The sequence below is a fragment of the Drosophila santomea genome, chromosome 3R (genome assembly GCF_016746245.2).
Source record: "Drosophila santomea strain STO CAGO 1482 chromosome 3R, Prin_Dsan_1.1, whole genome shotgun sequence".
Lineage (NCBI taxonomy): Eukaryota > Metazoa > Arthropoda > Insecta > Diptera > Drosophilidae > Drosophila > Drosophila santomea.
Window position 1 is genome coordinate 22735665 of NC_053019.2, and position 27534 is coordinate 22763198.

Here is a 27534-nt window from a genome sequence, read left to right on the forward strand (position 1 = left end):
TCAAAACTAATGCGACTAATGTTTATGGCAAAAAATCACTTTTTGTTTTTCGGCGCTCAAATCGACTTTTAGTTCCTTAATGGCATAAAAAATTGCTCCTGGAATGATACAAAAAATTTATATCATACAGTTTTATGGCCATAATATTTACTAATTCAATTGCTAAATTATCCAACAATTTTTTCCTGCAAATTACGAAGCAAAAATTTGCGTAAAAATACATATAAATTATTAAAAAAAAATTATATAACGCTTGACTTGATTTATTTGTGTTGAAAATTTAAATTAGTTTGAAGTCGGGAAAATAAATTTTAATTAAAAACCATCGATTGATATTTAATTTATGTTTTGGAACTAATTATAAGCCCACTCCGCTTCAATTAACTGAATTTAGATATGTATAACCCATTTATTCCTGCTGAATCCCTTTGAAGCAGCCAATTCATTAGAAAATCGGTTCTTTTTTCAATAGCATCACGGTACCATCCGCAAAAACGACAACCGAAATCATAAATCAATTTATACAGCCTGCTCCAAAAGGCGACAACGATGAGTTTGCAGGACGAAAATGTTTGAAAATTGCCACCCAGTGATGCGCCGAATATTTCAATACCCACCGATGAATATCTAGATACGTAAACTACATGCCAAACGGACGTGATCCGTAGAGTCACGCGGGTCCTATGAACACAGAGTCGAATGCATGGAATCTCTCTATCCGGCCGTTAAAATCGGCAACAAAAGAAATAGCACATCTCAACGTTTTGAATTTGTAAAGGGATATTTTTCACATTATAATAAGAAATGAGGCTGAAGACGCGCCTCGCATTTCGTGCTCTAAAAACTCGAGAAAAAAATCCCTTTCTATCTCACTCCAATTGCCGGCTTCCTTTAAAATGCAGAACAGCTGAAAAATCATATAAACACAAATAATAAAATCGACAATTTGGCAAGAGCCGCACGCACGCACACACGCACAGTAATACATACATATTTACGTGTGTGCGTGTGAGCCTGCAATGAGCACATAACCGCAAATGTACTGCCAACAAAACGTGCCGCGATTTCACAAAAAGACCAATGGGAATTCTCAAAGCAAAATGGGTTAAAGTTACCACTCACACAGAGAAATTTTCGCGTAATCGACTCGACGTCGCCGCTGTCACGGCCAAAATCCCATTGGCCAACGGAACTTCTTTATGGTAAGAAGGAATGCCTTCTTAACTCAATCCATAATTATTTTTCTGATTTTTTATCAGTTCAAGATGGAACGTGGTATTATGAAAGAGCACATAAGTTAATCTTACATCTATACCCTTTCCTTTTCAAACATCAAAATTCATCTAAGTATTTTTTCGAAATTTTTTATATTATTTTCAAATATTCAGAATGCATGAATAAAGCATTGTAAGCGAGAAACCAAATGTTAAGCATTACTTATTTAATTGCTTAGTATTTATATCTTAAATAAACATATTGCGATTTACCTTAAAAAATACAGAATATTTTTTCAGTCACTGTATGCTTTTCCAAAGAAACGAATCGATTTCAAGCTATTCCATCAAACAGTTTTGAGAATGTAAGCCCATCATTTTCTCTTGAAAAGCCATGGAATCAGGTTGGGCGCTCGTTTGGCTGCTATGTATTCTAATCTCCGTCAGAACAGAAGCACGACATAAGGGTCACCGGCACGCCAGGATCCAGCCCAGAATCTATAATGGCAAAATAACGACAGTCGAATCGCTTGGAGGAGTGGGCATTCAGCTCTTCAATAAGAAAAGTCTCGTCTGCACTGCAACACTACTCACATCACGACACATCCTTACGGCAGCCCATTGTTTCGAAGACGCAAAGCAGTCTGACTTCCACGTAATCGGTGGAATGTCAGATGAATTTAGACGGCACGACACCCACATTAAGAAGAACAAACTCATAAAAGTGCGAGTTCATCCGAAATTTGCAAAAGAGAAATTCATCGCGGATATAGCGGTGGCCAAGATCAAGTATCCCTTGCAGAACAAGAACGTTGGCTATGCCCAGATCTGTCGAACGGTCCTGCGTCCAAAGGATAAACTCATTGCAGCCGGTTGGGGATTCCAAGGCGGCATCTGGGATGAGCTAAAAAGGAAAGCTTTTCGCTCGATGACAGTGGGTTTTGTAAGCAAAGGGGCTTGTGAGAAGCAGCTGGGTCGCAAGATGCCACCCAATGTCATCTGTGCCGGTGCCTACAATAACCAGACTCTCTGCTTCGGCGACTCCGGCGGACCACTTCTGTTGGGGCGGCAAGTTTGTGGCGTCAACACGTGGACTTTCAGATGCGGCAACAACGAAAAGCCAGACGTGTACATGGGTGTCCGATATTATGCCCCGTTTATCAACAGAACTATTAAAGAAATGGGCTATTGAAAAAATCGATCGATTCAGTTCCGTCACTTCCTTCCATCCCGCCCAGTAAACAAGTAAACTTTTTGTTATCATTATATTTGTATATCCTGAAATAAAACAGAGAGAACCCTATAGTATATCTGATAGCCGTTACGGGATGCGGGATATTCAATCAAAAATCATCATCAAAAATTACAAAAAAATGTGAAAAAAATTAAATTTTTTTTTTTAAACACAGTTCGATTGGAATTTTAAATACGAACTCAACGAGGTATGACACTCCATATTCCGACCAATATTTCCAATGTTCTGATCAAAATACTGATATTTATAGTCGCAAAAATCAGGAAAACGATGTTCGGCCAATATTCAAAAATCATCATCAAAAATTGCAAAAAATGGGAAAAAAATTTAACTTTTTTTGAAAACATAGTTCGATTGGAAATTTAAATACGAACTCAATTCGGACCAATGTTTCGAATGCACCTTTTGGTACGGGGTCCGGGGTCCGGGGTGCGGGGTGCGGGGTCCGGGGTGCAGGGTGCGGGGTCCGTGGTGTGGGGTCCGGGGTCCGTTGTGCGGAGTGCGGGGTCCGGGGTCCGTGGTGCGGGGTCCGGTGTCCGTGGTGCGGGGTCCGTGGTGTGGGGTGCGGGGTCCGGGGTGTGCGGTGCGGGGTCCGTGGTGCGGGGTCCATGGCGTGGGGTGCGGGGTCCAGGGTCCGTGGTGCGGGGTGCGGGGTCCGGGGTGTGCGGTGCGGGGTCCGGGGTGTGTGGTGCGGGGTGTGTGGTGCGGGGTCCGGGGTGCGGGGTCCGGGGTGCGGGGTCCCGGGTGCGGGGTCCCGGGTGCGGGGTGCGGGGTCCGGGGTGCGGGGTCCGGGGTGCGGGGTCCGGGGTGCGAAGTGCGTGGTGCGGGGTCCCGGGTGCGGGGTGCGGGGTGCGGGGTGCGAAGTGCGGGGTGCGGGGTGCGGGGTCCCGGGTGCGGGGTGCGGGGTGCGGGGTGCGGGGTCCGGGGTGTGCGGTGCGGGGTCCGTGGTGCGGGGTCCGTGGCGTGGGGTGCGGGGTCCAGGGTCCGTGGTGCGGGGTGCGGGGTCCGGGGTGTGCGGTGCGGGGTCCGGGGTGTGTGGTGCGGGGTGTGTGGTGCGGGGTCCGGGGTGCGGGGTCCGGGGTGCGAAGTGCGTGGTGCGGGGTCCCGGGTGCGGGGTGCGGGGTGCGGGGTGCGGGGTGCGGGTTGCGAGGTGCGAGGTGCGAGGTGCGAGGTGCGAGGTGCGGGGTGCGGGGTGCGGGGTGCGGGGTCCCGGGTGCGGGGTGCGGGGTGCGGGGTGCGGGGTGCGTGGTGCGTGGTGCCTGGTGCGTGGTGCGGGGTGCGGGGTGCGGGGTGCGTGGTGTGGGGTGCGGGGTCCGGGGTGCGGGGTCCGTGGTGCTGGGTGCTGGGTGCGGGGTCCGGGGTGTGTGGTGCGGGGTCCGGGGTCCGTGGTGTTAGGTGCGTGGTGCGTGGTGCGGGGTCCGTGGTGTTAGGTGCGTGGTGCGTGGTGCGGGGTGAGGGTGATGGGTGAGTGGTGCGTGGTGCGGGGTCTACTGTCAATCTTATGTAGCTGATAACACATCTAGGTCTGTCTACAATGACAAACTAAACCGCTCTTAATTAATCATGTAGATTAGTTTGATTGTAATTCTACAAGGGCGATGACAGTTGTAGAATGTAGAATGTGGCGCTCTTTGCTCTTTGCGCTCACATGCTGTCACCTCATTCTTCGACTCTCTTCTCTCTCTCTCTTTTCTATGAGTTTTCTCAGCAGCTCAGCGAAGCGTAAGATGAGAGCAGAAATTGCAGTGTTGGCGCCTCGCCGGTAAAAATCATTAGAAAAAGGGGGGAAATTCGGGAAAGCGGGAACTCAAAACACGCTGCTAGTGAAGAAATCTTGCTCTGTCCCACAGTTTCACTTAAACTGATGTATTAACGACCTCTGCTCTTGGCGCTCTCTGCACTTTGAGAAATCAGGAAAGATATGCTCTTAGTTTGGGATCGAGATTTGAAAAAAATATACTCACTAATAGAGAGAATACATAGAGAATAAAGAATAATATTCACTACTCTTCCTATATAATTTGTATTCATTTTTCTACTTTTAAAAACCATTACTTTACTGCAATTACGATTTTTTGGCAATTGTTATAAAACAAATACTTTCTGTAAATGAAAATAATAACCAGTATTATGAAATAAACCTGTTTTATATGGACCCTAAAGAAGTATATACAACTGTGCTCAAAATAATAGCAGTATTATTTTTACAATTAAATAGTATTTTTATGTATAAACTTGTATATTTAAAGAATTCGTAATAATCATGTTCATTGCTATGAAATATGGTTTAGGCTGAATTCAATATATCACCATAAATTGTTATTCACATAACTGAACATAAGTCTATGCCTAAAATTACACAAATGAAGAAACTAGCTAGCTATAGAAACTAAATGGTTTTAGGACTTGAAACATCTTTTTATCATATGCTATTAAGAATTTTGTAATGATATTTGCATGTTTGTATGTATTTTTCCGAGTGGAAAACTAATGCGGCCCCCTTTAACCATAGAGCACTAATTCCCCAACGGGTCGCGGTCTCTCGCCATTCATTCAGTTCACGTTGGATTCTCAAAGCGAACGCGCGTCGATCGTTCTGCGCCCGAAAAGCTCTCCACCGCCTCTTTCCCGGATTCCATCGAATGCGTGACCGATTGTGATTCAGTTTCAGATTCGGATTCAGACTCAGATTCAGATTGATAAAGTGCCTGATAATTGCTGATAGTGCGTGTGTGCGTCAGTGTGTGTTCAATTGAGTTAAGTTTTGGCTGACAAGGTTACTAATTCAAACGCGAAATGAGGGAAATTGTGCATCTGCAGGCGGGCCAGTGCGGCAATCAGATCGGTTCGAAGGTGCGTATAATTGATATTCCATCGGTGTTCGCATCGCAGACCTTTGCTCTATTTTCTAGCCACTTTTTCGCTATCCTAACCTCACATGTTTAATTATAAAACAGGCGGAAAAGTAGAAAGAGCGCTCTTTGCCTCTCTCATTGTGACTTTCTTCTCTCTATCATTCTCTTGGCTTTTCACGTTTTGTTTTTAGCCAGCAATTAAAATAGGGTTGGGAAGGGGGGAACTTGGGGGGTGGCATAGATTATTTCGCCAGTTCGCCCCAGAAACCTAACGAACTTGGCACTTATCTTATCGCTCGCAAGATACGAGTATCAGCCACCTCGAAGTATCGCATTTAAATTACCTTGGACTCGCAGCATATCGCAGTCAATTAAGCCCAGAAATCCGCTCGCAAACTAAGCAAAATCACCTCAGTCAGGTGTAAACAATTAGCTCGCCGCTCAGTTAAGAGCTTGTGATCAGCCGGCTATGTAAATCTACACAGGGAAAAAAAGTAGTACGTTTGAAAAACTTATAATAGAGTAATTCCCATTTATAAATATACACCACGATAAGTAAGGGTTTCAACATTAAGTTAAAGATCTTATTATTTTATTCGTAATAAAGAACTAGTGGTTTTTTTTTCTGTGCACCTGGAGGTTTCACATTTCAAGCAATCTGATCTGTGAACCAAGTATTTTTGGCGGGAGCTATAAGTAAACTAAGCCAGCTTAGAGCCCTGTTAGTGGCATTTTGAAACTGGCTCGAAGGTTTCTCCGAAGCTTCCGTCTTTCGGACAATTAATATAGCTAACTGGTTCTGTAAACTAGTACTCTTCATGGGCTTTTTATGAGGTTTGCCCTCGTACAGTTGGCTGATCTTACAGTCATAAAGAACCCGTCCCTCAATGGCAGAAGGTTTCGTGGGTACTTCTAATTACGACAGCGGAGCTTGTAAATAATATCTGTATCTTGAACCGATGTATCTGACTCATGTCTGACGGTGACAAAGTGGCGGGCTTATGTGTGCGCTATTTTCACTATCGGCGGCCTCTAATCAGTGGGCTTGTTTACACAACTTTAAACATAAATACTCGAAAAGTAAAAACTGATATGGGTTGCGCCGAAAATAGCAATTACATACGGTGTTCTGGTATTTTGAGTAGAAAAGCGGGTGCATGTTTGCGGGCAATTAGAAGAGTGGAAATGAAAACATCGCCCATTCTAAGCTAATTCAGCGCATTAACATTAACTCGCACAATTTGCCGCGTCATGAAAATCCAGCTACAAAAAGTCGTTGACGTTTGACACAGTTTTTTTTTATAATACTTATTTTTTGTTTTGTCTTTTTCCCGGCGTTTCCCAGAGCAGTTTTCACTGGCCGTTTCTCTTTTCTCTCGCGTTGCTCGCTTTTCCTCTTGAGTTTTATGCAAACACATTTCCACATATTTTCAAGTACTTTTTTGCGTGTTTTCACCACTGCCTCTGCAGTTAATTAGAACGCACTTTTCCGGGATAAGCACCCATTCCGACTTTGTACGCCCCCGAATCAGAGCATTATTACATCCATATTTTGCGGGCATTGTTGTGGCTATTGTGCAGCTAAAAAATAAATACGATTATTTATGCAATTTTCGCTTATCGAATCTTTATAGATGGCATAAAACTTGTTTGTTGCTGCATTAAATTTGAATATAATAATGGCGAACATATTTTGTTGCTCGCTCCCATTCATGCGCATTTTTTACACACTCTTCGATTATTTTGTGCCCTAATTGAATGTCCTTTTCTGATTAATTGGCTGTCAGTATGAAATATTGTTGCAGCCTAGAATAAACAAATAATAAATGTGCAAAACTGCCTACGTGGCAAAACAGTGTGCACAATGGTGAATGGCGTAAATGGTGAATGTGATTTTTAAATAAATTTTCAAAACTAATTGCTCCGCTGATAAAGGCCAATAAGCAAATAAAAAAAAAAAACTTAACAGATTGATTACACATTAAGAGCAGAGCTTATTCACACATGAATGGGTTGCAAACAGAAAGGATTGTAATTATAAAAACAAAGCTTAACAATTGAAATACCCGGCAGCGTATGCATGTTTTGTAAACATAATGTTTTCATTGAATTATGTTCAATTCGATTTTAAGCCAGACTGCTATTTAAGCCATTTTCTTGGCTTCAGTTTAATATTGCAAAATGCCGACGAAAACGTCTTCCGGCTTGCCTTTGCCAACACCCAAAAATTGATCACATATGTACATATCAGGCGAGGCAAAGGCATCTATCCAAGGATATTTTGGCCTGCAGCGAGTGTTCGTTTTTCTTTTTCTTCATTATTTACATAAACCTAATTTTCCCTAAATCATTTTGTGAACAATAACAAGGAAAATCTATTTACGGCATGGCATAAAGCCGAAGGAAAAGCGTTGTGCCACCACGGCGGGGAAAGTGCGGATGAAATTTATAGAGGAGCATGAAACATGGAATGCGAAGAAAACGGGGAAATCGGGGGGCAAATGGAGAAAGCCAGGCAAGAACAGACAATAAAATTAAAGAGTGGAATAAGCCGGGCTGCAACGGCTCCTTTGAGCCAATGTGGTATGCTGGCACACCAGTCTACTCCGCCCCAGGCACCAGGATACGTTTGTTTGGCCCATAATGGCAGGGCATCATCGAGCAGCGCCAAAATAATGCACAAAATTGAATTATCGATGACGCTCGCTGGCAGCCGTAATTTCTTTATGGTTACCCGATATCGAGCCGGGTAACTGGGGAATCGGTCGGATTACATTATGGCCCGGCATTATGGCTTTGGCACGTCATAGGTAATGCCCTCGCTCGTATGCAAATGCAATTTTCATGCGGCACTGCATATATGGTACATATTCCGATGCTGATGTGTGGTCCTGGATAAACAAGCCATCGCTAACTTAGTTGGCATCTTCATCCTTTCAGTTCAGTTCGATAAAATAGTGGTGTATACTACACCACTTGCCAATTGTATTTCAATTTCCACTTTCAGTCAACTGGGTTTTCAAAATCAATGAATGTTGATTAGCAATCGAAGATTGCACTATTGTGGACCGATTTCATGATGGGTCTTAGACGAGGGCCATGGTCAACAAAAACTTCAGCGAAATAATCGAAGGGGAAAAACTGGGAAGGGAGGCGATGGGAAAGTACAACCAAGGGTTAAAATATCCCATTTTTTTCGCCGGCGAAATATTTTTCAATTTACATAAAAATGCGTTTATGCATACCAAATGAGCCGCACACACACACACACTCTCACACTCACACACCAACACCCCATTTTGCAGCTGCTAGCGCACAGCGCGTCCTTGCGCCTAGCAGTATGCAATAGAAAATGGAAATGGAAAAGGAGGCCGGAGGCGTGGCAGGTGGAAGGGCACAGTCGACGCTCTGCTCCGCTGCACAAACTGATTATAAATAAACAAAAGGGAATTTTTATAAATATTTTCCACACCACCAACACACACACACACACTTGCACCCACTTGCCAGCCATTTGCGTAGCTGCTGGCTTGATGGAATATAAAAATTACTTATTTATGTATATATTTTTGCTCAGTTACGCTTTGCTTTGAACATGTGCATGCAAATTGATGAACAAAGGCGAAATCACAATAAAAAAAAAAAGAAACTGCGCATAAATATTAGGAAAACGTGCGGGGAAAAGGATAACAGCATTCGTTCCGTATTGTCATCTCATCTTCACCCTTTCGTTAAGCAAGCAAACAAAAGAAGTCTTAATCAGCTTAGGATCATAATACAACTAAAAAAACAATTGAAATATCAATTTAATATCGCAGTCTCTTGAAACTAAACAATATGGTATACTATACAATGTACCCTTTTCTATGGCAATGCTCCACAAATTCATTAGTTGAGCTGCCCAACTTAAAGTAGAAGTTGACCAATCATTTGGTTTACACATTTTCCCTGAACAATATATGTTTGCTCTCCGCCGCGGACAGCAAACCAAGCCGAACATGGCCGAAATGGAAGCCCAAGTGCTGCTCCTGCCTTTGTGGGCACCTGTAAGCCGCTTGCTCCATCTGAGCCGACACGTTGACCAGGCCAACAATGGGGCGTATGGGGACTGGCCAGCCAGTCCAGTATGTGGGCAGTATGGCAGTACGGCAAATGGCCATTTGTTATTTATTTAACACTTTTAAAAAGCATTCCGCTCTTTTGCTCATTAATATCTCATGCTGCTCTTAACGCCATCCAGACGGCCAGTTCTCGGGCAAAAGTGCAAATTGCATATGGTAAGTGGAGTTGGATTGCCAGGGAGTTGGGGCATATGTTTCATTACCATTGTTATTCGAGCAATTGTTTTGCTCGCTCGCTCTCAGGCTCATTTTTTTGTACATTTTTTGTTGTTTTTTGCAGCATTTCAGTTTTTCAATTACTTTGGTAATTTTATATTATTGAAATTGCAAGCCGCAAATTGTAATTATTGCGCATTACACTGCCAACGAGCTCTGCACGAAGGCAGATAACGCCCAGCCATGAAATATGTTGGTCCGTTGTAATCTGGTATTTACGAAAAAATTAATAATACAATAAAGCAGCTGGCAATGCGTTTTTAAACACGCCGAGTTCTCGCCGGCCACGGGAATTATTTATGCAATTGGATTTGCCGGCTATGCGAACTACAAATTGCTGTCTTTTCGATAAGAAGGCAGAAATATTTTACACACGCCCTCGGCTTTCAGAGAAAGCCGGCAGATAAAGCATTTTGGCCGGCAGATATTAACCACAAAAACGGCAGCAAATTTATGACAAAGCGGGGCGTAATTAAGCCAAAATACAAAATACAAAATACAGCTACCAGAAATAACAATAATCAAGATTGGTTTGGCTCTGCTTTTGCACGTGTGTCTGCTTTTCAATTCATTTTGCATCGTTTTATTTTATTTGCGCAAATTGCGTTGACTAATTGTGCGACCAAAAACACGAAATGAATTGCCTAAATAAACACAGAGAAAAGTTTTATTTAGAATGCAGGATGCTCTGCCAGGATATGGACCTAAAATTGGCTGGTCTATATAAAATTAAATATATATTTCAATGAAAACACAGCTTTAACTGGTTTTTGTGACAACTCTCTGATCGATATTTGTGACAGTGATATGTCAGCGAACAAAATGCAATATAACTTATACCCCAACAAATGATTGAATATACACTAAACGCAAAAATAACGAAAGCAAATGCGCGAAACCTCATTAAAAATCAATGTGGTCAAAATATTTATCATTCATATGCTCCTGCTAAATCCACGCTCGACTAGCGTTTGTTTGCATTTGTTTGGACAAACATATGTCCGTCTGCATGTCCTTGAAAGATTAACATCGGTTTTATTATTTATGGCAGGCGGTGGAGGGAGTAGAAGCATTTTTGCGAAAAGAAATTCGATATTTTAGGCGAACAAAACCGCAATCGCACGAATAACTTGGCTGAAATGCGGGTGGCTGGGGGTAGAGAAACTATAGCGAATCTGAATCAACAATTTGGTTTCGGTTTTCGGCCATAATGATGGCTAGATCAACACATTTGGCAAATTGTGCAGATAGGCGCACACATATCAAAGCATAATTTAAATTTGTGGTCTGTCAAGTTAGCGCAACGAAATTAATCAAAATATTTTGAGAGCTACGGAGTGTTGCAATTATTTTTGTTTTCCACTGGCCAATGACCAATGCGCTCGAATATTCAGCAATTTCGTGGCAATCCAATTAAGTGCGATTTTCTGCACTGTATTAGTTTTAGAGAAACCAGCAGGACTTCAAATCGACCGGCCAGCCATAATATTCCCGCATTTTACACACAAGTTTTTTTCAATTTGCCGTATTTGCATTTGCCTTATATTGTATTTTATTTCAGACTTATTTGACAAACAGTATTAATTGGATTTTTTTATGCTCGCACATATATTACCAGTCATTCCGCATCCGAAATGGCAAAATGGCAATTAAAATGAAAAATAAAACACTGCGTTGTGGAGTTGTGTAAAAACTTTTTGCATTGCCCGATCAAATGGTCAAAGGGAAATTCACGCTTGGTGGTAATAAAAATTAATTTCATTGTGGAATCATAAAAATCGTTATATCGGATATTTCCCGCAAAATGACCAAGTTTTATCTGCAAACGCACTCGTTCTGTGGGACAGAGATAGAAGTAGATCGAAATTGATTAATAGAGCGAAAGTTTGCTCACTACTTTATCTGACCCTTTCATTGATTCCACTGCACTTCCCAATCATAATAAAAAAACATGAAATATTTTGCTAGTGAAGCGGCGCTCTTGAGTCAAAAAAAAAGGTAATGCTATTATATTCATTAATATCCAACAGCGCTTTATTTGTCCCGCACTTAATAAAGCCAGACCTCAAATAGAGCAGATCGTAAAAAATAATGTTCGCTGGCAAAAAAAAAAGGCAGTACATAAAATTTCCGGCAGATATTTGTGGCAGCCACAGTTGCCACAGATAAATTGAAGTTTTTGAACCGTTTCTGCTATGTTCTTTAGGGATTATCGTGTCGTATTTGTTTTGAGAGTTTCCGGGGATTTCCACTGCCCATTTCGCTACCTTCCCATCTAAAATGTCTTAATTTCTTTGGTGGCTCAGATGCTCCACCGCCAATTCAGGTGGTTGTGGCATCCACTTGCCATTTAGCACCACATGCGCTCGCTTACGCCTAACAGCACCGAAATGCTTTCGCCTGACACTGTTTATTTATTTAGCTTTTGCCAAAGTGTTCTTTGGGCCATGAACTTCATATCGCTTACCATATAAATATTATTATTATTATTACCCTCTTTGCCACCGGCAAACGGCCCAAAATTCACGGTTTTGTGTGGAATGATGGAGTGCAAGTGGCAGTTGTTTATATGCATGCTCTGGCAGGAACGTAAAACATACAGCGGAGTCTGCTCCCCAAACTGTGGCCATTAGCAAATATTATTGCAACCCTTCGGCCTACAGGCTCTTGGTCGTTTTGAGTTTGTCTCTGCGTCCAGAACATCATCTTTTAAGATGATTCGAAGGCCACTTTATAGTTTTCCCTTTAATCCATTGCCAGCTTACGATTTCTCTCAATGTAAATACCTTTTTGAAAAGGATTTATGTATGAAATATGGGTATATACACATTGCAAAACATCTTAAGAAATGGGAAATCGGAACACATCTCATTAATGATCATTGGTTTAGCCTAAACATCAAAAGCAATGGCATCAGAGCGACACCTGGGCACAAATCAAATCTGATTTGGGCCATGTTTGCCTCGTTTTGACCACGGAGCAGCAAACAAACGAGACCATGGTGGCCACTGGCCACGCATACCACGTCACTCTCGCAGACAGACACACCAACACGCACACCAACACACGTGGACAAACACAGACGCACCGTGCACATTAGTTAAGTCAATAGCAGTTCAACCAACGAAATATACCATAAATATTTACATATCTAAATCGACAATTATTGAAATCTCAATTGAAATTGTTTGTTAGCCGCATCGTTCGGTGTCTGTATGTGAGGCCAAATTAAGCCATACGCACCGTTGACACACAGTCACACACATCTATATCTTTTGTTTTTCAACAAGATACATTGATATCTACAGAAGGGATAAACCTGAGTACCATAGCCGTTGGAATCTTACAGGATGACAGATGCCATCAGAGGATTAACCCTCGAAAGCAGTTGTTAGATTATTTACCAAAGGCGAGGGAGGCCTAAAAAGTTGGAAGCACTCGAAATTATGCGCAAAAAATTTACACTTCGTTAATCAGTCTATCAACTTTTGCTGATAATATTTGAATGTTTCTTGAAGGGCAAAAAAAAAGGACATTAGTTATGTTATTTATAAAATTTTAGACAATACCATTCATGTTTAATTATAATATATTAGTAATGGAATCATCCGACAACTTTTAGCTATTGTTCCCCAAATTAGCTCTTGGAAACCTCATCGCAACTCAATTATTTGAGCTCAATGAAGCCGTTGCATTTATTCAATTTCCACCCATGCTCTCGCCGCCAACAGTGCGTATGAGTTATGGAAATTTTAATTATAAGCTATTTGATGTTGCACTTAGACTGCGTCACCGTTGTCCTTGTGTGTGCGAGTGTGTATGTGTGTTTACGCACACAGGCGGCACCACACAATAAGCTGAAAGCCGAATAACCAATACTAATGAACCAATATTTGCATATCCTTGCTAGACAAGAGTCTCTGGCCGAGCCTTGAACCTGCCGCCCCCATTGATTTAATACGGAACATAGTGTGGAATGGCATCTTGAATTTAAAGAAGCACTTGGAGCACTTTAATGCCGGGGGCAATTAAAAAAATATAAAACTTAAAACAACATAAACAACGCAGTTTGCAGAAGCCTGAAAAAAAAGGATTGCATTGGGAAAATACTGCTCGGCGAATGCAACGCAACGCACTGATAATGACAATTAGTGGCCACATTTAAATTGATGCACTTGACGATAAATGCAATTGCAAATTCAGCCACCATGCGTGTGTGTACAAAGGGTAATTTACAGAGGAAAAATTGCATTTTTCTGGCGAACCCAACTCGCCTCGAAACTCACACGTGCCGTCCAAATTGAGGCTGCTTTATATGAGTGTATGGCCATGTTGGGCTATAAATTGCAGCTGCATCGCCAATTGCTTCATTCGCAATGCCTACGTGAGTCTAATTATGCTGCTCCATTTCGCAGGACTCTGCCACGCAAAGCAGGCTGTATTCACACTCTGCATAAAAGATTTGTAAAATTTTAGGATATATCAGAAACATTTAATTTTAATATTATTTACAAATGTTTGTACTCAGAAATAAGTCATTGTAAGGCAGAAAATATCATGCAGCATTTTTCAAAATTCGCAGGCAAACGATGTCTGCTTTTTCTGAGTGCCAGCATTTTATGGCCCTAAACGACGTCGGCCAATAAAGACAACATGCGAGTGTAGCATATCTGTCAACTGTCGATAAGATCCTTTTAGTGTTATTACAAAATATCCTTATATTTCCAGCTCCATTCGGCGGAGCATTAAACGTAGTTTAGGGTACAATTCGTTATTTGCCTTGTGCACACATAAATTGCATTTTTGAGCAGTTGGAGACGGATGGAGCTCAGCTGCCAATTGGCAGTATTCAGTATCCCAGTATCCAGTATCCAGTTTTCAGTTTCCATGTTTACCAGTTAGCAGTTACCAGCTGCCCAGCGCTGAGGATATATGCCATATAGAAATGGTGGATTTATACGTTTTGTTCTTTTTTTCCACTGCGAATCGAATCGAATCGAAGCGAATGGTTTATGGCCGCAGGCTGCAAAGTGTCATTCCAACATTCGTCGATGGGCGGCCGTTAAGTTTCCAGAGTGTTTTGGCATTTTCGGTTTTATGGCCAAAGCTCATTACTCTAATGGATGGCAAATGCAATCCCCCAACCGGCGCATATTCAAATAGATTTTTCCGAAATTAAAATAAATTAACTTGGGCGAACGCTTTGCATTTTAAGCGTTCGTCCGCAAATCGCGCGGATTTGTCGCACATTTGTAAATTTGCAAATGATCAAAATGCGCTGAAATCCTGTTTATTATTTTATAATTAGCTTAATGCCGGTGGCCGAAAATTCAATTGCATTTCCAGTTTGTTTCGCTCTGTCAGCGGGCATAAATGGGTTAAGAAATCTTTCGAGGAGTTGGGCATGCGGGTTAATGCGTTTGCGGCTGGATTTTTAATGATTTTCACACAGGAACGTTAATTAGAAATTCAAATTATTTTTATACCCGTTACTCGTAGAGTAAAAGGGTATACTAGATTCGTTGAAAAGTATGTAACAGGCAGAAGGAAGCGTTTCCGACCATATAAAGTATATATATTCTTGATCAGGATCAATAGCCGAGTCGATTTGGCCATGTCCGTCTGTCCGTCCGTCTGTCCGTCTGTCCGTCTGTCCGTCTGTCCGTCTGTCTGTCCGTATGAACGTCGAGATCTCAGGAACTACAAAAGCTAGAAAGTTGAGATTAAGCATACAGACTCCAGGGACATAGACGCAGCGCAAGTTTGTCGAATCATGCTGCCACGCCCACTCTAACGCCCACAAACCGCCCAAAACTGCCACGCCCACACTTTTGAAAAATGTTTTGATATTTTTTCATTTTTGTATTGGTGTTGTAAATTTCTATCGATTTGTCAAAAAAAAATTTGCCACGCCCACTCTAACGCCCACAAACCGCCCAAAGCTGCCACGCCCACACTTTTGAAAAATGTTTTGATATTTTTTCATTTTTGTATTAGTCTTCTAAATTTCTATCGATTTGCCAAAAAACTTTCTGCCACGCCCACTATAACGCCCACAAACCGCCCAAAGCTGCTACGCCCACACTTTTGAAAAATGTTTTGATATTTTTTCATTTTTGTATTAGTCTTGTAAATTTCTACCGATTTGCCAAAAAACTTTCTGCCACGCCCACTATAACGCCTACAAACCGCCAAAAACTGTGTTTAAGACTCTCCTTCTCCCTTCCACTAGCTGAGTAACGGGTATCAGATAGTCGGGGAACTCGACTATAGCGTTCTCTCTTGTTTTTGCTTATTTTCTGGCATTGAAATTTATATATATTTAATTATTTATTTTAATTGCATTTTAATAATAGTGGCATAGTGTCAGGCAACCTAACAATTATTATTTTAGAGCAATGAATAATTTTTTTAATTTTTCCTGACCCTGCTGACAACTTAATTAAAATGTTCGCAAAAAAATGCGTACATTCACGTATGTGCCAAATGCAAAAATCGAAATTAAATCACATAATCCATTTGGACAGAGGACATTTTCATGAAATTGATAAAATAGCAAAGCGAAGTGCGTCGCCATCATTTCGCATGTCAAGCTCAGCGCCTTGAGACAAACTTGGGCATCATTTCATATTTATTACTGCAATTGTTTATTATTTATGTGAGCCGCGAGCTACGGCAGCAAATTTAGTATGCAAACGCAGCTGCCGAGCAATCTGCAACCCCCTGCCACGCCCCCTAAATCCAACGCCCCCACCGCTCGTTCACTTCCGGTGCGACATGCACTTCCGTCGCTTTGCGCCACTCGCATCCTTGTCCAAAGCAAACTAAAATGTCCTTTAAGAGCCGGCGGCTTGGAAGAACAGAACTGAACGCAGATACAGAGTCGAAAAATAATTTATTTAAAATGTATTATTCAATAAACAAAAAAATAGCCCACCTCTAATGTAATTTCAAGTCACGGCAGTATAATATAGTAATACATAAATATAAAATCGATTCGAACTAAGTAACAATTATTTAAATAATTATAGAGATGTGTTAATTTAGACCATTATATAACTTCAATTAATGTAAATAATTTCTGCATTTAGGAATTAAACATTTTTATGTTGGTTGCCTAGGTTTATTTTCCGTGTAGAGCTAGTCAGAATTAATTTATTCGCGTTTTTTCCTTTCTTCCTGCGGATCGCGACTTTGCCACTTGACTTTTGTCTCGGTTTTTGTGCAAACGCTTTGGGAATTTTAATTTTGGATTTCTTTCAAGTAGAACCAAGGAGTTTGGGACCCACAAAAAGCGGGCGCCGCAAAATGGCGCCGCTTTGGTCAACGCACGCAGCTCTTTTGTTTACTTTTAATTTGATCATTGGTGCTTTTTTTTTATCCTGTGGCCAGGACAAGTGGCTTTCGCCAGGTTCCCTCGGTTGCTCTTGGCCACATGGAAGTAATTTTGTAATTAAGCAATTTGACCGCAGCCAGTGAAAAGTTTTAAGCAAATGAAGGCAGCGTAATTGCATTTTTTTTTTTTCACTGCTCCGCCACTTGGATGGGGGATTTCCCCGAATCTGATGGGAATCTGATGGCCTGTCGCGGACCACTTTACCCACTTCAAAAATTGCCAAACATGGGCGCTGGTCGTGTTCATATTTTTTGTGTATTCCTTTTGGTTGTCAGGAGCAAGCGGATGATGGGCAGATCGACTGGCAAAAGTTTTTGTAAATAAATTATGCTGCTCACTCAATGCCAACGGCCGTCTAACGGAGCGTGAGTAGTCGGAAAAGAAAAGCGCTTATCTGCAATTGGCTTTCTAGAAAGCATTTGAATTTCCCCACAGGCAACAAGTGCCAAGGTCCAAGGACTAGGGACTAAGGATTAAGGATGAAGAACGAAAGACTCCCATGCGGGCGTAGAGAAAAGGGGACTGGGCATGCAAATCAAAGTTATTGTCAAGCCAAAAGTGCCCACCGATGCGTACAATTGAGTGTCATATTTCCAGTTTGTTATGTATGCAAAAGCCAGCATGTGAGGGCCAAAAACTTCTACCACTGTCATGCAAAAGTTTTCTTGGCCAGCGATTTTTCTTGTCTCTATTTTGGCCTTGCCATGCAACTTGTTATCATTGTTGCGTGTCTAAGAGCCAATGGAGGAGCAAAAACTTTTGCCAAACAATCGCACTGCCAGCGCAAACATTTATGCGGCTCTTGGATTAGCATGGCATGGTGTCTTCGGAAAAGCTGAATGCCAAATAGCTACAGATACGCGCAACCATACACAGAGCATATGCTCTGGGGCTGGTACAAAAAAAGGACCAAAAGGATGGGGCGCTCTTTGTGTGTGTGCAATCAACCGTTATCAAATTTTTCGAACTTTTACAACTTTCACCTAGCCCTTTTTACTTTGTCCGCTGGCTGGGAAAACTTCAACGCTTTACGCAAGCCACTTAACTATTTATGGCCCAAATGCAGGCGTGTGTGCCCCGGGAATCCCCGGCAAGAGTGTGCCTCAAAGTGCTCGATGGAATGTCTGACGAGCGGGCTTGACATAAACACCGGGTGCCATGCATTATTCAGGACATTTCCTTCATGCACAGGAGAAAATATTTGGCTTCTATGCTGTCCTTTCAATTTAATCGTGTTCACTTCACGCCATCAAAGGCATATTCCAAATAATATTTACTTATAAATTACAAGCACTTTGGTTTGGTTTTTAATGCATTTTTTATTTGTTCAATCCATTTGATTTTATTTTATATAATTTCAATCACCGTTTTTGGAGTCTTTTTCCATGCTACCGTTTTTAATCGGCCAATAAAATTATATATATCGTTTGAATATATCGCATCGATATGTCAGAGATAAAATATGAATGATATGTATGATATAAAATCAACCGAATGGATGGCCAATTTCGGTGATGGGTTTCTCGCTGTGCTGTCATTTTCTCGACAAGTCACTTGAGTTTATAGCGCTCTCAGGGCGACGGGAAAGTCGCATCTTCAGCGCCATGTGCGACTAATTAAAATTCATATTCAGTAATCAATCTGCCGGTGACCTTTGGCATTACCAGCCAAGCTGTAATAAATGCGAGAAAAAATACTCGCATATAAAAGTAAATTCATGGCCCTTGGCTGCCACTGCTGCCTTTTAGTCCATTAAAAATCATTTCGATCAATGGGAGCCGTGGCAGGCCGAGCGCACACATTGCGATTTTCTCACAATTAGCATTTTTCACCATTTTCTCCCGTTTTCCTACCATTTTCCCGCACTTCCACCCACCCAGCTTTTATCCCCCCCCGCCACGCGCACTCACCTGTCGGGCGGAGCGGAGCGGAGGAAGGGTGGGGGGAGGCGATTGAAACATTTTTAAAAATTTGAAATTCATATGCGCAGCAAACGTGAAATGTTTTGCCAAGCGTATTGTGCAATAAAAAATAAAGAGCCAAACCAAAAACAAAACAAACACGAATCGAGCTGGAGAATTTCTTGTGTAAATAAAATCGAGAAACGCTATCGAGAGGGAGCACATGCATAAATATACACATACATACATATATATTTTCGTGCGCAAGGTATATGTGTATGAAAATACCTAAAAGGATTCAATTATTCCCGCTCGTTACACAACAACAAAAAAATAACACGGCATGAAAAAATTGCGCGCCCATGGAAGTATGCAACAGAAATTGCTCACGGCATGTAAAGTGCTCGCTGTGCGGCTGTGTGTGTGTGTGTGTGCGTGGGTGCGTGTGCTTGTGTGTGTGGGTGGGGGAAGTAGGAGGTGGGGGTCATGCAGCATATGCACGCGCATAAATCGACGACAGATATGAGAGCTCCGATGGCGGCGGCAATAAAAGCAAGAGGCATGTAAAAAGGACACTCATATTTATATGCATTGATTGCCAAAGCAATGCAACACAAACACATACACTCAGTCGGAGGCCACCCATACTCACACACACACCCCACATTGATTGTAAAATAATATTTCTGAAAAGGAAATCGGAGGCAAGAGGCAAGAGGCTCGCGAAATTTCATTGCACACCAGCGGGCGCTGTCACGAAATATCACGCATACGTCATGTGAAACGAACGGTGGGTCGCATATGCAAATGCGCTCATTGCGACCACCGCATATTTGCATACAGCAGGCGGCCACCATTATGCACTTAAATCATTATTGAAACGGCATTAAAGTAGCGCTCACCACCGCATTCTTCTCTGTGCCACTTGCAGTTCTGGGAAATCATCTCCGACGAGCACGGCATCGATCCCAATGGCTACTACCACGGCGAGTCCGCCCTGCAGCACGAGCGTATCGATGTCTACTACAATGAGGCCAGCAGCGGCAAGTATGTGCCGCGAGCGGTGCTCATCGACCTGGAGCCGGGCACCATGGACTCCGTTCGCCAGTCGCCGATGGGCCAGCTCTTCCGGCCGGATAACTTCGTTTACGGGCAGTCGGGAGCCGGTGAGTAGAAATCCATAAATCACACCATAAGAGATAAGCTCTTGTACGTCAATGTGACATGCCACTGCTATCTGCGGTCTATTTTTGAGCATTTGATTGATATTTGATACTATGATGATATGATAACTTACATACATAGGTCTAGTTAGAAAACATAAATAGAAATACGACATTTTTCTAATAAGCTAGAATTTCCTAATGCTGCTCAGCACAGAAAATGTCCTGTCTCCGTTGAACACAGTGGCATTGTCATGTTCTCCTGTTTCTGTTTCGTATCCAGTCTCTTTGGCATTTTCCTAATGCATTTCCGTTGCACTCGTTAATGGGCGAATGTGGTGCTCATGTGCTAGGACGTGGCCTTTGTTTTCCTGCCGCTTTTCGGGATGCTTTTGTTTCGACCAATGTCCGCTGCCCCACCATCATCATCATCCAGTGCTGCGAGTGTCCTTTTGCCACGGCAGTTATTGCAGCTGGACCAGCCTTGTTGCAACATCGAAAACAGGAGCAGCAGCAGCAGCAGGAGCAGGGAAAGCAGCAACATCCGTGACAATAGCAGCCACAGAGGGCGGCCTTATCCTTGCTTTGATAAGTGCCAACCAATTGACAAGATGAGCACGGCATTGTTATCACAGGGGAGCTTATCAGCTAACAGCCGCCGGTGCGATACTCCTGACGCGGTCAGGACCACCCGGTCGGCCCACTTCATCCGGTCGGCTGGCATGAGAATGATGGTGACCATGATGGCTATGATGATTGCAATTATAAAATGGCCTGCGGATGACGACGAAAATTAATTTTGTACATGTCAGGCGCTGTTGCTGTGGCTTCCGTAATGACCCACAATCGCCGCGAACTTTGATGAGTTTTGGCGTAATTTAAAGACTAGGAGTTTAACAGCTTAAGATGTATTTGAATAGTCTTATGTATATTTTATTGTAATTCTATATATTTGGTTAAACATTACAGGCAACAACTGGGCCAAGGGCCACTACACAGAGGGCGCCGAGCTGATCGACTCCGTGCTGGAGGTGCTGCGCAAGGAATCCGAGGGCTGCGACTGCCTGCAGGGCTTCCAGCTGGCGCACTCGTTGGGCGGAGGCACTGGCTCCGGACTGGGCACACTGCTCATCTCGAAGATACGCGAGGAGTACCCCGACCGCATCATGAACTCGTTCTCCGTGGTGCCCTCGCCGAAGGTAAGTGCTCCGCATCCAATTGCCCAACGGCATTGCAGCATATCATTATCATTGTGGTCATGACGAATGCAATCCGCTTAGCCAAATCAGCTTACTGCCGCGCACAATGCTGCCAGCAAATCGGGGTGTGTCCTCTGCTGAACGCCAGTTGACATCGACCATGTACCATCTACCAACTACCAACTACCATCAACCATGTAGCATTTTGGACCAGCCATGGTGACGGTCCTAAGCCGACCCAAAAGCGCTTTACACCTGCACGCGTTTTGGCCAAATTAGGAGGCGAAAGCCGCAGAGAGCCGCTCCCGTTTATTTTCGTGTGTCGAAAGTATGCCGCAAATGTTATTTTATTTATGCAATTCATACGCTAAATTCAATTGGCGGCTTTGCGCACAGACTGGGCGGGCCAGCTTTGTTCGAATTATTCTAATTAATTTGCAGGCGAAATTAGCTGCACCGCCAACGAGCAGCGGCCAAAGCCTAATTGGCAATGCAATTTTAATGCAATTTGGTGGCTCGAAATCGCCAAGATCCATCTCTTCCCCCTCTTCGCCAGAACTTTTTTCCACAGCCATTTCAGCCATCTTTTTTTTTGACACGCCTCAATTGGCGCTTAATTAACCCAGTTGCATATATTACACGTGCGTTCCGATATGCATTATATGTAGTTGTAGAAATATTAATAGATGTATGGGGCTGCACGTGATACGCCTTCAATTGCATTATTCGCATTTAATTACATTTTGACGTTTAATTAAATTTATTCAGTGCAGAATTAATTGTCATTGGCACGAGGTCATGTTGGTAGACAAACAATTACAGCATTTTGCATTGCTTTAACAAATAATATTAAAAATGTAGCGTAGCTAAAAATGTGACGGAAACTTTAGTTCGTTTAATTAGTCAAATAGAAAGGGGCCAATATAAAAAGACTTTAGCGCACTTTTAATCAACATAAGGATTAAGGACTCTAAGACCATGCCGAATGTTCCTTTGGTATTTTTACCAATAAACTATAAGCTGGTTTTAAGTTTTAAGAGGATGCCTTTTATTGGGCCGAATGAAATGGAATCGATTGAGATTTTCGAGTACGTCTTTTGGCAAATGTGAGTTGCCAAGACTCCGGTGAGAAGGTGGATTTCGTGAGGCGTGAAATTAACATTTGACAATGTTCTTATTGGCATATCGGAGTGCACAATAAATTTTATGGAATTTTTAGTGCAGCCCAGAGGGCACACACACTCGAACTGCGTTAAATTTATTACCGTCACGGCTGAACGCCAATGGTCAACTATTGAACCACTGCCCGAACTCCAACCTCCGATCCTCCCCAGCAAATGTCCAGTGATGGGGGCTTAACTTTAAATGCCTGAATATGCGGAGACTGGAGTATAGCCCCCCCTGCCCCCCTTTGGACTGTTATTTATGGGCCGTGCTGGGTTTGGCTGGCTTACCGCAATGTTTTGGCTTCGGCGGTCATTTTATTGCGGCCTGGCCTGACACATGCCTGTCACGTTATGGCGGTTTTAAAATGCGCGTATGTGCGTATATAATTTAATAGTTTTTCATAGGCCATGTAAGGCCTTTGTCGCTTTGATTGGCGGCATTTATGCAAATGCAGCCCATTCACACAGAATAATCAGCGCAAAAATGGCCGCATCTCTGTTGTTTAAATGCTCAATATTTTGGCCATTGATTAACGCATTTAATTACGTTCATTAATTAACGGAAGTCGCTTGCTAAATACCGAAACTCACTGCAACTGAAGCAAACGCATCGAATCGAATGGTTGCCATGGTTGCTCACTGAGATTTGCACCTGCCGTTTGTACAATGCAAGGATATCAAAATGCATGCTCGTAAATCCTCCAGATTTCTAATCACACACACACACACCCACAGATAAATATCGTGTTCTGGCGGTGTACAAATAGTAAGGCTGGCAACAAATATCAAATACAAAATGCAAAATGCATATGTACGAGCATAACTCATTAGTATTAACTGCATGTACCAACTAAGCAGACAAAGGTGTGTGCTGTGTGTGCTTGGAGTGTGGGTGTGTACACAGGAAAAAACTGCTTTTAAACGAAGTCCTTACAAATCAAATCTCTTTAAATGGGTATAATATATGTATGAGGCTTAGCAAGAAAGGTTTTAAATTCGCATTCTAGTTAGACAAGACTTTCCCGATTACTACAACTTACTTTTAGCCAGCTTTATATGTGATTTTAAATACATTTTTTAACTGAGTTACAATTGATCAAGAAATCAGATATGCAACTGTATTGAGTTTGGCATGTCCTGAGGGGCAGGGAATACTTTTCAAAAGTTTTCCAGGTGCAAAGGACTCCGAGTGGTTGGGGGTGGCAATGCACGTTATCGCTTTAGGGCTGCGGCCATTAAATAATTGCCACAATTTATGTGCACACACTACGCATACGGCAAACTGAAGCTGGAGTGAAGTTTGTCGCATGCTTAACAGTGGCCGTTCGGCATGAAATCCCTTCCCATGCCCCTGCCACATGCAACAACATTCAACAACCGACGAGCAATGCATCTTCTCTGCGCAAATATAGAGGGCAAGCCAAAGATTATACATAATTTTCAATTTGCAGCATTCGAAACACACACCAGGCATGTATGAATGCGTATGCGAATACGAATACGGATACGAATGTGAATGTGAATGGGGCTATACCTGGCACCCAGATGTTTGTGCAACATGCAACTGCATTTATGCAACAACTCTCGGCCTGAGTGCCGCTCCAGGCTCAAAATGGCATTAGCAACTGCAGGTTGCAGCCACAAACAACTGGCTGTATTAATAGGGTCTGCTATTCAGTTAGCACTGCATTCGCATTCGAATTGCATCCTCCTGTTGGCAGAATGCATTTTTCATGTCCATGCCTCAACAGCCAGCCATGCGATTGGTCCAAAAGAAGTGGGAATTAGATGGACATTCGTTGATTATTGCCCAGCACAAATACGGCCAAAAGAGAACTGCTCTTCAGGCTGTTTTCAAGTGGCCTTTTTAGAAACGGTCGTCTTTAAAAGGCACTTCAATATGAAGAGTTGGAAGTTACAGAAGCTACATTTGTGAAACTAAGATACATGCAATATAAATACATTCAAGCACTTTTCCAAGTGTTCTTCTGAATTTTAAAGACTGTACTTTTACAAGCTTATAAACTTTGGCGATGGCTTTGGCTTTGTCATTACTCATCCATTTAATTAATTGATTTACACATAATATTTAAAACTGGCTCCTCTGCGAGTCCGCTAATTGCTGATAGCATTGCTAATTAACAAAGTTGTATCTGCTCCTCCTTCTGCATGTCGCACTGCTGCCGCCTCCATCGACACCATAAATACGTCCAGGTATCGGACACTGTCGTGGAGCCGTACAATGCCACGCTGTCCATCCACCAGCTGGTGGAGAACACCGACGAGACCTTCTGCATTGACAACGAGGCTCTCTACGACATCTGCTTCCGCACGCTGAAGCTATCGTCGCCCACTTACGGCGATCTGAACCATCTCGTCTCCGTGAGTATCCCCTAGTCAATCCATCTAATGCATCCTCTGTTTGTCTGCTCCCATTCCCCGTTTCCTGCTCCTGTTTCCTCCACCTGCTCCTGCGCCTTCTCCAATCGGAATCCATGGCGGAAAAGGTGTCTGAGGTGGTGGTGGAGCCATATAACGCCACGTTGTCGCTGCACCAGCTAATTGTGGACACCGATGAGACGTTCTGCATCGACAACGAGGCTTTGTATGACATCTGCTATCGGACCTTGCACATCTGCTCGCCCACCTACCAAGATCTCAACCACCTAGTGTCCGTGAGTAGCTAAGATGTTAGCCTGAGGCGAAAATGAAGATGCGGATGATGATGATGGTGACCAACCCTATATCAACAAGAAACCCTGGAGCAATAAATCCACCTTACCTTTCCCACACTCTATACCATGCAACCTTCAATTTCTCTTGACAATAATACAGCTTACCCACTCACAATCAGGTCACAATGTCCGGAGTGACCACCTGCCTGCGCTTCCCTGGCCAGCTGAACGCTGATCTTCGCAAGCTGGCGGTGAACATGGTGCCCTTCCCGCGTCTGCACTTCTTCATGCCCGGATTCGCACCCCTGACCGCCAAGGGATCCCAGCAATATCGCGCCCTCACAGTGGCCGAGCTGACCCAGCAGATGTTCGATGCCAAAAACATGATGACCGCCTGTGATCCCCGGCACGGACGCTACCTCACCGTGGCCTGCATCTTCCGGGGTGAGTCCAGCCCCTGGGGTGGGAAAAGAAAAATAGTTATTTAACAAGAAGTCCTAAACACTTTCACGCCAGAATGTCAGAGTGCCAGAAAACACAGGGATCCATTCATTCATCCATCCGCTCATTTATTCAGGAGCCCCCGCACCGGCTTATCCGAGCCAACTTTGTCACTTTGTCATGGACAGCCGGTGGCGCACCTGTCCGCCGATTTTCCGGACCCGCAGGCACGTAGTCCTGCCACCAGGGGTGGCACCAAAAAAGGGGGTGGCTTCTAGAATATGGGCAAAATTCTAAGACAAAAAAAAACCATTAACAAAATAGTAGTACTAGTGGTACTAGAGCAATCTTTACCTTGAAATGATTTCTAAAATCAAATCACTAGAGATTTAGGAACCCCCTAACCTAACACGACCCATCCGCACCTGGCCAACACCTTGGACTCCTGGGGCTTGGCTTTGGCGACGATTTTATTAGCCAAAGCCGCGCACTGGGCCTACTACTTATGGGCGCCACTAAAAATGATTAATGCCCCCTGGCTGGCGGCTAAAAAGGCTGCAATCCGTCAACGCGCACGTAGCGTAAATTTGTTAGCCACGGCTTGCCGCCCTCGTCTGGTCCAGTAGAAATGGTTGCCTGGCATTTTTTCGCGCTAATTCTTAAATTAATAAACTGCGATGCGGCGCCCAAAAGTATGCCGCATAATATTTCATTTGCTATTCCTTGTGTGCGCGGCGCTTTTGCCCTTGCTTTTGACTGATGACTCGCAAAACGCGCGTAATTAGAAATTTACTTTCAAGATCCATTGGGGAATTGCGACCGCCGAACGAATCATGCCGAACGTGACTTGGGCTGCACTGCCTCCCACTTACACACCCCAGCTCAGCTAAGTTCTTTTGGGGCTCAGCTCACCCAGATCCGGTAGCAGCAACTCCAGGATTCGTTTTCGTCTCCGACTGACTGCCAGAAATACTTGCAAAATAATTAATCACAAGAATGTGCGGAAAAAATGCCAGCGAACAGGAATTTAAACAACTTTTTTAGTTACCTCCTGGGACTGTTACACTGTTACACTGTTTCCATTCCCCAACACCGAGATGAGATCCCAGTGCAGGTGGCCAGGTGCGCACCTGGCAGGACTTGGAAGCCATTTAGTATTTCATATTCAGGGATTTGGGGATTCCGCCGATTCCGGGGCGCATCAAAGCGAACTTGCCTTTTGATGTAAATGCGCACCGGAAGAATCCGTCGCTCCTCGCATCTCGAAGGCATCTTTTTTAACAACGCTTACTCAATAATTAACAGGACCCATGTCCATGAAGGAGGTGGACACCCAGATGTACAACGTGCAGAGCAAGAACAGCAGCTACTTCGTGGAATGGATTCCCAACAACGTCAAGGTGGCCGTCTGTGACATCCCGCCCCGTGGCCTCAAGATGTCCGCCACCTTCATTGGCAACTCGACCGCCATCCAGGAGATCTTCAAGCGCATCTCCGAGCAGTTCACCGCCATGTTCCGGCGCAAGGCCTTCCTGCACTGGTACACCGGCGAGGGCATGGACGAAATGGAGTTCACCGAGGCCGAGAGCAACATGAACGACCTGATATCCGAGTACCAGCAGTACCAGGTGAGCAACTATTCCATATCCTTGCTGAGTGTCACTGCATATGTAAGGCATCTATAAAAACGATTACATTTGCTTTACTTCTTCAGGAGGCTACCGCCGACGACGAAGTGGAGTTCGATGACGAGCAGGGCGAGCAGGAAGGCTACGAGTCTGAGGTCCTGCAGAACGGCAATGGAGAGTAAAGTCCTAGAAACTATCACAACTGTAGCTGTTTTCTGTATACTATTTTGTAAATTATTTGGCCCGTAAGAGCTTCAAATAAATTTTTAGTAAATATAGTACAAAACACGACTTCCTTCAAAGT

General features: G+C 43.4%; 2 protein-coding genes across 2 annotated transcripts; both read left to right on the forward strand.

The window, feature by feature from the left end:
• The first annotated feature begins 1608 nt into the window (after nt 1–1608).
• LOC120452213 (seminase) lies at nt 1609–2522 on the forward strand. The gene has a single exon (XM_039636334.1). The coding sequence runs from the start codon at nt 1609–1611 to the stop codon at nt 2404–2406; it is 798 nt and encodes a 265-aa protein (XP_039492268.1). The 3' UTR covers nt 2407–2522.
• A 2508-nt stretch (nt 2523–5030) lies between these two features.
• On the forward strand, nt 5031–27508 carry LOC120451310 (tubulin beta chain). Its single transcript, XM_039634879.1, has 7 exons — nt 5031–5322; nt 19890–20124; nt 21091–21320; nt 24701–24868; nt 25341–25605; nt 26908–27230; nt 27317–27508. The coding sequence occupies exons 1-7, from the start codon at nt 5266–5268 to the stop codon at nt 27410–27412; spliced, it is 1374 nt and encodes a 457-aa protein (XP_039490813.1). The 5' UTR covers nt 5031–5265; the 3' UTR covers nt 27413–27508.
• The last annotated feature ends 26 nt before the right edge of the window (nt 27509–27534 follow it).

Coding starts and splice junctions, on each gene's coding strand:
- LOC120451310 (XM_039634879.1), top strand. CDS start 5,266: ATGAGGGAAATTGTGCATCTGCAGGCGGGCCAGTGCGGCAATCAGATC. Junction 21,321..24,700: donor CCGTGGTGCCCTCGCCGAAG/GTAAGTGCTCCG, acceptor AAATACGTCCAG/GTATCGGACACTGTCGTGGA. Junction 27,231..27,316: donor CCGAGTACCAGCAGTACCAG/GTGAGCAACTAT, acceptor TTACTTCTTCAG/GAGGCTACCGCCGACGACGA.
- LOC120452213 (XM_039636334.1), top strand. CDS start 1,609: ATGGAATCAGGTTGGGCGCTCGTTTGGCTGCTATGTATTCTAATCTCC.